The sequence below is a fragment of the Chenopodium album genome, chromosome 10 (genome assembly GCF_948465745.1).
Source record: "Chenopodium album chromosome 10, dcCheAlbu1.1, whole genome shotgun sequence".
NCBI classification, from domain to species: Eukaryota; Viridiplantae; Streptophyta; class Magnoliopsida; order Caryophyllales; family Amaranthaceae; genus Chenopodium; species Chenopodium album.
In genome coordinates, this window is record NC_137843.1 from 60,663,987 (window position 1) to 60,677,234 (window position 13,248).

At 34.7% G+C, this 13,248-nt stretch overlaps 2 protein-coding genes across 2 annotated transcripts; both read right to left on the reverse strand.

Annotated features, from left to right (window-relative positions):
- Window positions 1-525: 525 nt before the first annotated feature.
- LOC145562801 (uncharacterized) lies at window positions 526-6,397 on the reverse strand. Its single transcript, XM_081623202.1, has 6 exons — window positions 5,965-6,397; window positions 3,488-4,068; window positions 2,630-2,822; window positions 2,328-2,392; window positions 2,003-2,213; window positions 526-1,116 (listed from the first exon to the last, which is right to left on the reverse strand). The coding sequence occupies exons 1-6, from the start codon at window positions 6,136-6,138 to the stop codon at window positions 754-756; spliced, it is 1,587 nt and encodes a 528-aa protein (XP_081479328.1). The 5' UTR covers window positions 6,139-6,397; the 3' UTR covers window positions 526-753.
- Window positions 6,398-9,531: 3,134 nt separating this feature from the next.
- On the reverse strand, window positions 9,532-11,615 carry LOC145565631 (uncharacterized). The gene is made up of 5 exons (XM_081625569.1): window positions 11,273-11,615; window positions 10,907-11,099; window positions 10,553-10,617; window positions 10,234-10,444; window positions 9,532-9,894 (listed from the first exon to the last, which is right to left on the reverse strand). The coding sequence occupies exons 1-5, from the start codon at window positions 11,584-11,586 to the stop codon at window positions 9,532-9,534; spliced, it is 1,146 nt and encodes a 381-aa protein (XP_081481695.1). The 5' UTR covers window positions 11,587-11,615.
- Window positions 11,616-13,248: the final 1,633 nt, after the last annotated feature.

The following is a 13,248-nucleotide window of genomic DNA, read 5'->3' on the forward strand; positions in this document are numbered from 1 at the left end:
AAGCCCATGATCAAGCCCACACAAAAAAAGTCCATTTAGATTGGATTATTTTTTCTGAATAGGCTGATCATTTTCTAGCAAGCCCATGATCAAGCCCACACAAAAAAGTCCATAACTCATAACACACAGAGCACACACTAGTTAATAAACAAGACCAACCTTTCAAATTCTTTCCATGTGGGACAATTCTCTCACATAAAACTCACAAATTGAAGACTACATACAATATGAACACATTCTTTCTTTTATAGTAGTGTGTAAATAACTAAAGGTTTAGACCACAAAAAAGAAAATAGCACAAATTAGTCATACGTAGTATTAAACAAAGTCCAGTCCTTTGGCACTCCCAAATCCCAATATCAACTATTTCTGCATTATGCATGTCCATATAACTTTCTCATTAAAAGGTTCTGGTGTAGCATCCAAATTTGAATGCAAAATAAATAAATAAATAAATAAAAATCTACTTTTGTTTACCTATATATTACTAATAAGCTGAAGTTATGTACATTTTAGTGTATCACCTTATTCGTGGAAATCATTTTATATAAGTAGGAATAATAATAGTATAGAGGAATAAATTTTCCAGTCTCACTAAAATCTCAACATATATCCATCTAGTGTCATGTATAGTCCGTAAACTACACTTCGATGATAATAATAACAAAAAAATTGAGCATAAGGCGCTTGGTCTAATAAATAACAAGAACTCTTATGATTTTCTATTTACATATCTAAAGCGTAAAGACCTATCTATTGCTGCTGAGTTTGATTAGACCAATAATCTTTCTCCCACTTTTCTACCTGTTTCACCGCATCTGTTTTTTTCCTCAGAAAACCTTGAAGAGCAGCTGGGTCATAAGGGGGTGGCATGCTGCATGGAGCTGTATCTGAAGGACCCTTTACCAGAGATTGCATCATAAACTTCTTCTCCGATCCCTCTGCAGGGCACGCCATAGTCTCTGAACAAAGCTCAACAGCATTTTTGGATATTGTGGGCTTGAATTTTAAGAGCTTAGAATATTCAGTAAGCAGATGCAACATGTAATCATATACATAGTCCATCTTCAAATCTTCTAGAATGAAATTGCTGGCGGACTTCCCAATGGCCTGGGCCTGATAAGTACATGAAAAATCAATTAAACAGATTTCAAGGTTTATACTAATGCATTTTCATCCAAATTCATTGCAGTACATGACAACCCCACTAAAGACTGATACATTAGTGTTTTTTTGGAGGAGAACGTGATATCAGGATTAAGAAAGTAGCGAAAGTCTGCTTAAGCAATTAGCAGTTTTTGCACTTAGTTGAATTCTAGTAGTTAATAACAAAAGCTGAACTGTTAGTTGAAAGAATTACTTAGATGAGTATTTGATCCATGTTTAAGGTCTCAGTTTCATCACCGCAATGAAAAATTCCTGAATTTTGTGTAAGATACAATAGTTATGCTCCCTACATCCTAATAAAACAGTTTGAGATTACTTGAAATTTTTTCTGAGAAAACTAATTTACAGAAACCCATTGGAACAAGGAAAATAGATGCTTTAGACAGCATAAGTAGACAGATGGAACACTAATGACAAAAAAAAAAGGTGGGGTTGCTAATGGCCTTTGGTACATCATCTTGCATAGTGTAACAGGTACGTAAAGAGGATAGATTGTGATTACAGATTTCCTAGTTAAATTATGAAACATTCTTTCCTATCTTTGTCAGCTCTGGATTTAGGTATCTTAGATGTTTTACGTAAGTCCCAGGACTAGGGGGTAGTGTATATTTCATGTGAGACTGTTGTTCAAGGTTCTTTTAATATGCTTGGAGGACACGCACACATCTCCCCGACTCCACTATCTTTCAATCTAATTACTCTGCTCAACAAGATCCCCCTTGTGCAACATTTCTGACTCCTATCACACAGAGAGACCAACTCTGCCATTTATATTAAGTTTGAAAGTCCACATCAAAGGCCAAGAAATAAATAGAACTTTGTAAAGAAGGTTTACCTTTTGCATGTGATTATTCCCCCATTCAACAGCAAACTTAATAGACCTACACTTGTCGTCCATACTGACAGGCCAATAGTGCTCCAAAGGCATCAAACTTCTCGAGAAGAAGTCATAGTACAATGGCTTCATTATCAAAGCAACAGAATCACATGCAAGGATATACTTCTCGCTGACTGACCATGCTGATCCTTCAATGTAGATCTTGTATCTAGTCAAGACATACAAGAAAGATATTCACCAAATTTTAAGATAGTAGATTCTAGTAAAGCAAGATCATTCTGAGAAACTAGGAAATCGCTCATGAAATATGCATGGCATGTACCTGTCTACGCATTGGCTTGCCAAGTCTGACTGTTTGAATCCTTGTTGTGCTTCTTTATTCCAATCCTGCATTTGTTTTTATGGAAAATTGTCAATAGGATGTTAATTCCCATTCTGACTGGTTAAGAAGCAAGATTAAAATTCCTATTATCAATTTAGGAAGTTATCCTATGATATAATAATCAAAATTCGCACCAGGCACCAAAATCGGTAATAACTCAGAGTAATAGCTAGTGTGGATTGTGGAATACTGAAGGAAACTTACAGCTCCTAGAAAGAACAAAAAATTGAAAAATGTTTTACCTGTATATACAAGCGAGCATTCCAGTCCTGCCTGTCAGTGACATTACACTTGAGAAGGTCCATCCTGTGTGGAGCAACAAAGGGATTTCCTTTCCAAAAAGCATAAGGTTCTCTCTCCTTAAACTTCATCCTCTTGTTTCCTTCTTCTAGGTCCTTTGATAAAAACTCCCATGGTTTCATTTGAATCTCGGCCCTATGTATACATAATGTTCAGTGCTAAATTTCGCATAAAATAATATAGATATGAAATTGCTATTGCAATTCTGGCTACCCAAATTTCTTGTGTATCACACAGGGAAACTGGCAGCTGTTATGCTCACATGCAGATTGAAATATTGGTGAAACTAGGATATGGCTAATCAGCCAGTATCACCCTAAAAAAGCATTACTACTAAGTTTCACATGCATCAGTTGATGTTAGAACTGGATTGTATAAGAAAATTCATCATCTATTTAATTTAATTGAAAAATGAACATTGAATCAAATACTAAATGAACCACGAAGGACCTTAGAGGCAACCTAATTGGCAGTGGCAAAGTGTTGTAAAAGAGTCTAATGAAAGTATGCAGCAGGTACCAACCTAAGGTGGTTTAAAATATAAAGATGTAATGACAAAGATATTAATGTTTGCCAAGGTGAAGCCATTAGGCTCTGGGAATGTGTTATTGAGCATCATAAATTAGGTCAAGGTCAAGTAATACAGCCATCCTGCCCAATCCCCCGGGAAGTGAAAAAGGTTTCCAACTCAAAATAAAAATTCAGACAACATATATTCACCACCTGGAAAGTAATTTCTATATTGAATCGCAAGTTTGTATTATAGCAACATAACAGCTATGCAAAATTTGTAAACATACCATCCCCAAAAGGACCAATCAGGGAATACGATGTCCCATGTTCTATCATCTCCGCAATAACGAAACAGTGGAGGAGGAGCCCCATTATTGGGATGATGAAAGCGTTTAGCTATTACTGGCCAGTCAACACAATCAAACATGAGCTCTAAATCTGGCACTCTACCAGGGTACCTCCTTAACAGCTGTAAAATTCCCCAGAGGGTGAAAACATCTCTGGTCTGCCATGACTTTTGATATCTCTCAACATAGGCCTTCCCATTAGATATCACCAATCGAAAATTGGCAGTTCTTTTAGCAGCCTCCACCATATCTCTTGTTATACCGTCCTTCTGCCAAGGCCGAAGATCTTCATATATCCATCGAAAGTATTCAGGGCATGTGGGAGGAGGAGGAGCGTCAGGATCCAACTCTAGTTTTTTAGGATAACCTGCAGGGCAGGTTTGTGTCATGTTATCATCAGAACATTGAAGTGGAATTACAATTTTTTTGTGAGCCTTTTTGGGTGTCTCAGAGGTCGTGTTGTTAGAGCTACTTGAAATGACAGTTGAAAAAGCTTGCTGTGTGGATCTTTCAACATTAGACTGCAATCAAAATCAAGATAAGATACATGTTAACAGTAAAATACATGCAAGGAATCCAACCAATCCAGTCATGTTAAGAGCTCCAATCTTGGCTACTTATAGACTAGCAGTAGAGTGAGTTAATTTGCATTATTCAATTAATTAAATGCGTTAAATAGTGTTAGTTTACCAGGACACAAACAAGGGACAATTCTAAATCAGAGCTTACATAAATTTGCATTGATTTGTCTTTTATATGTACTTCAAACAAGAAGCATGAAACAATTGTCATACCATGTTCCAAATCTAGAAAGCGTTAGCCATAAACCACCCCATCTTAAGTAAAATTTAAAATACAAATTAATCAGAGTAAAATAAACTGTTCCAGACATCTTGTTTATGTGCTAATCATGCGTAAACTATTCCTTTTCCTCTCAAAAATACGCTACTTATACTGGAAATTTCAAGATAATGTAGTTATGTATGAGTTCTAGAGTCAATAATCTGTCACACTGCACTATACATGGCCTTCATCACTTCATGACATAACCCTCTAATTAAGAAAATAATTGTCCAGATCTTTAGAGCACTAGATTATGAAGTGTCATTACTATATTTGACTATCAAATATAGTTTAAAAAGATGTGGAAGCACTATTAATAATTGAGGGTCTTTTGGATCACTACTTTCACTAGATTGTCAGGAAATAATAAAAATACAAAAAAATGGAAATCTGTAATCAATTTAGAAATGTAGGGAATAAAAAAAAAAAAAAACCAACCACTGTAATTCCTAATACACCCTCATGAAATGCAATTTTTGCAAAATACACATGGGCACTTTAGTATGTACTCATACTAACCAACAAGTAATTTTAAGTAATCTCATTTACGTCATTGCATTACATAACTAACACCAGTCCAATTTTCATAGATACATTATGGGTGATTTAGAATGTACTCGTACTAACCTACGAGTAATGTTGTCTTAAAAAAAAGCACTCACACTAACATATGAGTAACTTTCATCAATCCTGTGATTCTAAGTGTCAAAAACTAAACCAACCCGCAACAACTCAACCTAGTCTAAAGTAACCCAATCCAAAATCCTTTAACCCAAACCTGATCGATGACCCAAATCAACACCTTGACCCGTCTACATCAATGCATTTAATAACTTGTACCCGTACTATAATGTCACGCATGCTAGTGTTTGAGTGTTTGGTACTCCGTAATTGGTTTATTACCGTTTAACGCAGTACAAAACAACAAAGGGGTAATAACTATGAGTCCACGTGGAGTCAAACTAGCTAATTAATTTTCTTTTTAAAATTGGAAGATCCACACTTTTTCAAAGAATCACATGTGATTTGTCCACGTGTCTCATTGAGTTCCTCATTGTGGACCCCACTAACCTACTCCACGCAGCAGATCTCGGCCATCTTCTTCCCTCACCACATTCTTCTCTCTCTTCCCTAAAAAAGTACTCCTTTCTATTATTAAAATTAAAAAATCCTAAATTTTCATACGACGTCGTTTTTACCTCTATCGTCACTAATTCACACCGTTTTGGGTGCAACTTCTTTAAAACGCAACTCCAGATTCTTCTTCCAATCCAACTTCAGGTTTTTCCAACATTGTGTTTAATAACACACTTGTACGAATATTACAAATCTAATACGAACGTTCCGTTTTTTTTATTAATTGCAACATTTACGTGCCCGAGATAAAATTTATCAACTCTTCATACAAATATCTTTGTATATTAAAAAATCAGAAATCATACAGAGTAATTTAATTATATTTATAATAAGAGTAATAAAATTTCGTACTAAAATCCGCCAAACAGAAACGTTTTTATCAAAACAAATTAAAAAGAAAAAAAAAAAAAAAAAAAAAAAAAAGAGAAAAGACTTACAGAAGAATCAAGGAGACGAGTAGAGAGGAAAGCACCGACGAGAAGAGAGAGAAACAAGAAAACAACGATCGAAGATCTAGCAGGAGAGTGTATCAATGGCCGAAAAAACATCTCGAATATCTGCCCAAAATACCCCGATTTACTCGATTTATTCACAAAATTGCCATTCATCATCTTACATTCGAGCTGAAGAGCATCAATCCCAGAAATCAAGTTGAGCTTCAATCAAATTACGATATAGAAAATGAATTGAAAACAATTAACCAGATCAGAAGAAAAACAAATACAAATTAAAATGAAATTGATTGATTGAGAGAAAGAAAGAGGAAATCCGTGAAGAAAAGGGGTGGAATGAGAGAGTGTGATATATTTGACGAAGAGATGGAAAGGAGAAAGAAACTGTACTAGAATGGAAGAACGTGGAAGAGGAAAGAAAAAAAAGGCAGAAATAAAAAGACAAAAAAGAGTGAGAAATTTAAAAATGTAAAGTGGGGTATACTTTTGTAATATGGTTTGTCTTTTTGCTTAGATAGATGTGATTAGTATGGGTTGTTAGTGTCAATTATTTAAGTTATTTTGGGGTTAATCAATTTGGATACTAATGGCTTTTATTATTCACTCTTTTTGACTTGTTTCGTACTAGTATATGTAATTTACTCGTATTATTTATATGATCTTAATTTTAGTTTTATTGATTGGACTTGTAATTTTATTTCTTGGTAAATAATAAATATATGTGAATAGATACAAACGGAATTGATTGAGGCTTAACTTGCTTGATTTAATTGGACAATAATTGTGATTGGTATTATCTTATCTTCCCTTGCCGCTATCAAGAATTTTCTTTGATAGCTTGACTGATTTGTCACTATTTAGAGTAAAAGTGAAATCTAATATTAAATTAAATTAATAGAAAAATAACACAAGAGTAATTTTCCTCCATTTTATATTATTTACAATAATTAGACATTTTCTACCATTTTTTATCAAATCGTTGCAAATAATATGAAATAGAGGTAGTATATAAGTTCAGTTCTTATGGCTTGTTCATATTTACTGAACTGAACTAATTGAAGCTGAACTAAACTGAACTGAACTGAACTGAGATGAAATGAATATTTTATGAGAAAAGAAAATTAGGAGCTGAACTGAACTGAATTGATTGAAGCTGAATTGAATTGAACTGAACTAAAATTAAGCTGAAATGAGCAGGCCCTTAGAGATGTAAAGCACATGCATTAAATAAATTTTCTAAATTTAAATAAGTTTAAAGTCTACAGAGTATGTCAAAATCAAGTATCAATCAATGTAATTAATGTTTGTTTTTTTTAATTTTTGGTTTGTCATATTTGCAAATTTAAGAAATTTACATACAAAGTATTATCATTTTCCTATAGTATAAAAGTATAAAAGGCCTATAGTATAAAGTTTAGCTTCTTAAGATTGTTGTATAGAAGTTGATGTAAATGCACAAAAGGTCAATCACCGCCCCCCAATTCTACGGAGATATGTCATAACCATTAATGTTGGAAGCATTCTAACATGGTTTGTTACGTTACTAATGGAAGAAATTGGTTTAAGGGTGTGTTTTTTGGTTTTTAGGGAGGTATTAAATAGTTTATTAGTACTAGTACATGACCTAGCTACATGCTACATAACGGGTTTATTCTTAGTTTGAGAGCAACATTAAATTCTATAAGTTGTTATAATTAATTTATACAAGTACTTTAGTTAAATACTCGATCGATCAATCACAACCCCAAATTCTTAGTAGTTAAGTCAAACCAGAAATCAATGTTATTTGTTGTGAGCGGAAGAAAACTAAGGATTGAAGTTAATAATGCGATGTACAACTAGTCAATTATGGCTAATTGGACAACATTGGTCTATTGTGTGCTGCCAAAAAAGGATTTAATATGAGTTGTTTGTTGGGTTTGGCAATATATTGGAATTCTTCCCTTTCTTTGAATGTTTGGTAATATTTCATTTTCATTCTCGTTGTTTATAAGTCCCTCCATTCATAAATACTTGTAATTTATAACATTTGAGTTTACATGTACTCCTAAATTTAAGAAGAACTATGAGTTATAATCAATATGAATATGAGGTTATTAGACGTATTTTTATTGTTTAAAAATAATAGAGAATTAGAGGTGTTAGCGGGAATAGAAACAATCCAATTATTGTGCTTTTATGCTAATAAGAGAAGTGTTGTAAGTATACGGAAACAATAAGCATATGTTGGAGGAGAGTATTTTGTATTAAGGTGTATAGTGTCGGTGACGTTTGACGATTTGTATCTATTTGATATTGCAAGTATTTGGAATTTCAAGCACAAGGTCTATATCAATGTAATGTTTAGTCTTCTATCAAATGAACAAGTATGACAGTTTTGTAGTGATTATAGAGTGGAGTTTCATGTTAAAATCGTGAGATGAATTTGACATTTATGAAGTGAAAACCTAATAAGTCTCTTTTACGAGCAACAATGTTCAAATCAAACAAAAAAAAAAAAAAAAAAAAAAAAAAAAAAAAAAAAAAAAAAAAAGTAAAAGAAAAAAAAATTACAATTAAATAAGTAAAGATCCAGTACGATCACAATAGGTCAAATCTTATCAAATCAGTTTGAATAGTGTATACCAATAATATTCTTAATCCCATGGGCGGAGACAAATGAAAAGGCATGCATGTTAGCACCGATTACCCTACCATTAACATCATTTTATGTACTTATTCTCTAATATTAGACCCACCTCAAATAAACAGGGACTTATCTTCGTAATATTGAAGCCCCACAACAGCAAATTGTCCTAAGTTACGTTCCTTGTACGTTTACATAACTACAAATTATAATCCTGCAAAGTGGCCCCTATAAATTACTAATTCACAATACAAATGACAAGCAACTTGTTTTGAATTCATTTGCTAAGGTACTTTTATTTGGTCCTGCACCACTTCCTTAGCCATCTAGCTAGATGAGAATCATAGACTTCTATTGGAGAAACTGGTATTGGAAGGAGTATGTAATGTTCTAAAATGTACGTGCACAAGCGTATTGTTGTGTTATGTCTCGGGCTTATATATCATGGCGACGAGGCTAAGGAGACTAGTAGGATCAAAATGGGGTCAATCTATTTGCCTCTGTTGGATGAAGCTCTCCTCAACAGAAATTATCCCACTCTGACCAGCACAAATCCTTCCAGGTGAACCATAAGGATAAATAATGACCGCGCTCAACACCAAGGACTTCTGGTGGACAACAAGGATTGAATCGAGCATATGGTGGCATACTGGCATACCAGTAACACTATTCAAAAGACTCAGAGCATAAAAATAATGTTGTGATCATGAAATAATACCTTTACAGTAAGGTAAACAAGCTAAAGAGGCATCAGGGAAACCACCAGTCTACCTCCACGCTAAACCATCTAGGATCTTCAGGGCCTGGTGCAAACACAGTAAACTTTAGAAGGTTCATACAAACTGCTATTAGAAAATTTAACTAAAAGTAGTCAGAATAGTATACTTGTATGTATATTAACCAATGAGCATAAAATTCGGACCTGCCTATTGAAACTGAGTTTGATTAACCCAATAATCTTTCTCCCACGTTTCCACCAGTTCCACTGCACTGTTTTTAGTCTTCAGTAGGGCTTGGAGAGCAGCCTGGTCATAAGCAGGAGGCATGGTGCATGGACCTGTATCTGAAGGACCCTTCACCAGTGATTCCATCATAAACTTTTTCTGTAAGCCCACTGCAGGGCACCCCATGGTCTCCGAACAAAGTTCCACTGCATTTTTCGGTATCTTGGGCTTGAATTTTAAGAGTTTGGCATATTCTGTGAGCAGATGTAACATGTAATCATATACATAGTCCATCTTCAAATCTTCCAGAATGAAATCACTGTCTGCCTTCCCAATGGCCTCAGCCTGATAAGGTCATGAAATTATATCAATTCAACAACTTACAAGATTAATTGTTTAATACTAATGCAAATCTCAGACTCTTTAAATTTCCTAGAAGAAACCTTGACTAAAGTTAATGAAAACACTTTTGAGGTTAACAGCTTTTAAAACACCATAAAATACAAACAACAGAAAGTTGTACTTCCTCTTCATCCTAGATTCCTAATGTAAAATTGTCAAAACTTGGATGCAAAAGAATATCAGCAACAAATGTAATAGCTTTGGTTTGTAAAAGTTCACTCCACCAACAAGATGCATCAAATACCATATACTTCGTATGAGAAAACTAGGAAAATCTGTTACCTTATCCATGTGTTTATTCCCCCATTCAACAGCGAACTTAATAGACCTACACTTGTCATCCCCCCTGATAGGCCAATAATGTTGCATAGGCATCAAACTTCGTGAGAAGAAATCGTAGTACAGTGGCTTTACTACCAGGGTAACAGAATCACACGAGAGGATGTACTTCTCGCTGACTGACCATGCTGATCCTTCAATGTAGATCTTATACCTAGTCCAAGCCATACAAGTAACATCAAATATTTATGTAGCCTTTAATAAGGCAAAGATCATCTTGAGAAACTAGGAAATCACTCCATGAATCATGAACGTCATGTACCTGTTTAAACATTGGCTTGCCAAATCTGAATGCTTAAATCCTTGTTGTCTTTCTTTAGCCCAATCCTGCATTTGTTTTTGGAGGAAAACTATCAGTATTTTTTTTTTTTTTTTTTTAAATTTTATTTTTTTGAGGGAACTATCAGTATATATGTTGGCTGTTATTTTCCTTTCTGATTGTTTGGCGAAGATAGGATGACTGCCACATCCTATCTAGCACCACCCTCTTGGCGCGTTACCCCCAATCCAATCATGCCCATAGCAGCAGAATAGATATACACTGGTATATTTCTACACTGTATTAATGAAAAGAGTAATAATCTTGGAAATAACAAAGAAATGAACAGCATTTTACCTGTTTATACAAGCGAGCATTCCAGTCTTGCGTGTCAGAGACATTACACTTAAGAAGGTCCCTCCTGTGTGGTGCAACATTGGGATTTCCTTTCCAATAAGCATAAGGTTCTCTGACTGCAAACTTCACCCTCTTGTTGCCTTCTTCAAGGTCCTTCGATAAAAACTTCCATGGCCTTATATTTACATCTGGCCTGTGAATAGATATTCTTCAGTGAGCAATTACATGTGAGGTAATATGAAAGATGAAACATCTACTTCTCTTCCTGCTACCTACATTACATATGTACAAACATTAAATATTAACTTGCATCAGATTCAAGAGTTAATAGCAGCATAACCATATATGAAAGCGCTGTAACCTTACCATCCCCAGAAAGACCAATCAGGTAAAACAATGTCCCATGTTTTATCATCTCCACAATAACGAAACAACGGAGGGGGAGCAGCAATACTGAAGGGCCAACGATGGTTTTTTTTAATTCTCGGATAGTCATTACAGTCAAACATGAGCTCTAGATCAGGCACTTTACCAGGGTACCGCCTTAACAATTGTAAAATCCCCCAAAGAGTGAAAATATCTCTATCTTTTTGCCAATACTCATGGTACTTCTCAACATAAGCCTTTCCATTAGAGATAATCAATCTGAAATTGGCAGTTGATTTAGCTCCTTCCACCATCTCTCTTGTAATACTATTCTTCTCCCAAGGCTGTAGATCTTCATATATCCATCGAAAATACTCGGGACATGTAGGAGGAGCTGGAGCATCAGGATCCAACTCTAGTGTTTCAGGGTAATCAGCTGGACAGGTTTGTGTGATGTTAGCATTAGAGCATTTTAGCGGAATTCCAATTTTTCTGTGAGCCTTATTGGCAGTCTCAGTAGTTGTGTTGATACTGACAGTTAAAACTGTTTGCTGCACGGACCCTTCAATAGGCTGAAACCACAAACAAGATAAAAGAATTTGTTAACAACAGTACAATTTTGACTGTAAGGTATCATACCAAGCCTGATTTCAAACACTGTATGTGAAGTATGTGGACAATAGATAATGTAGTGATTCTTGTGAACAATGTATATTCATTCTATATGCTCTCCTTAGAATGTCTTTACTTTCATTCTGTTTTTCCTAGGTCCATAAGAATGAATATCATTTTTCTTACATCAAACTTGTACTGAAAATAAATTGATGAAGTATTAATACTGATACGAAGGAGGAGAAGGAAGCAAAGGAGATCCGTAGGAAAATCAGACTTACAGAGAAATTACGAGAATGATCAGAGAAGAAAGCACCAACAAGAAGCGAGAGAAAGAAGAAAACAACGATTGCAGAAGTAGCAGGGAACTGTGTCAATGGCCGCAAGATCATCTCACAAACTCGAGCTAAACATCTCGAATTATTCACATAGTTACAATTCATCATCTTCCGTTAATCAGTAATCTCTCTCAAACTTACTTCAGCTCAACTGCTCAACAATCATATACTACTCTACGCATGCAATATAATCAACCACTTAAACTTAACCTATTGAAAAAACAAGGATTTATTTGAAGAGGCCAAACAATAAACAAACAGATAATTGGTTCAACCATAATATTTAAACCTTATTTATTGGCTGACAATCTTACTTTTGGTTATACGAACAAAAGCACTCGATTATTAAAGTTTAATGACGCTATTTTATGTTCTTACCATTAGTATTAGTGCTAGTCTAGCAAACTACTTCGTATAATAGTACTCGTGTTAGTTAGAGCAGTTGAAATGTTATTATTATTGTATATTATCTCTCTCTTTCTTCGTCAATTAGTCCTTTATATCTCTCTTCCTCACCCTCATTATTCACCTAATGAAAAACGTGTATATTTAATCATAATATATTTCTGATTGGTGGTGCTTTAAAACTCAAATGGTATTTTTCATCATTCAGACTTCAACTTTGTAGTACTTTGAAAATTTGGATGGTTGTAGAGTTAATAGTGATGCACTCTTGTGGTGCTAATTCAAAAGGTGTTGGTAGCATTTCTATCGTGGCTAGACCAATAGATCCAATCTACCGGAAGCCTATGTTACCATCTTCCCTGATAAATTTTTACATTTAGCGAGTTAAGAATGGGAGAATCGCACCCCTGACCATACCTGCCTGGCTGCCTGCAACCATAGATTGGTATCTGAGAGCAATCAAAACCGCCTTCAACACAGATAATCTATAATTCAAGAGAGCGAAATGGTGGAATGTGACATATTTACCAGATTAAAGAACACTATGATCCTGTCAAGTAAGCACCAAACCCAAAAAAAAAAAAAAAAAAAAATGGCAAGAAATCCATCATACTTGCTATA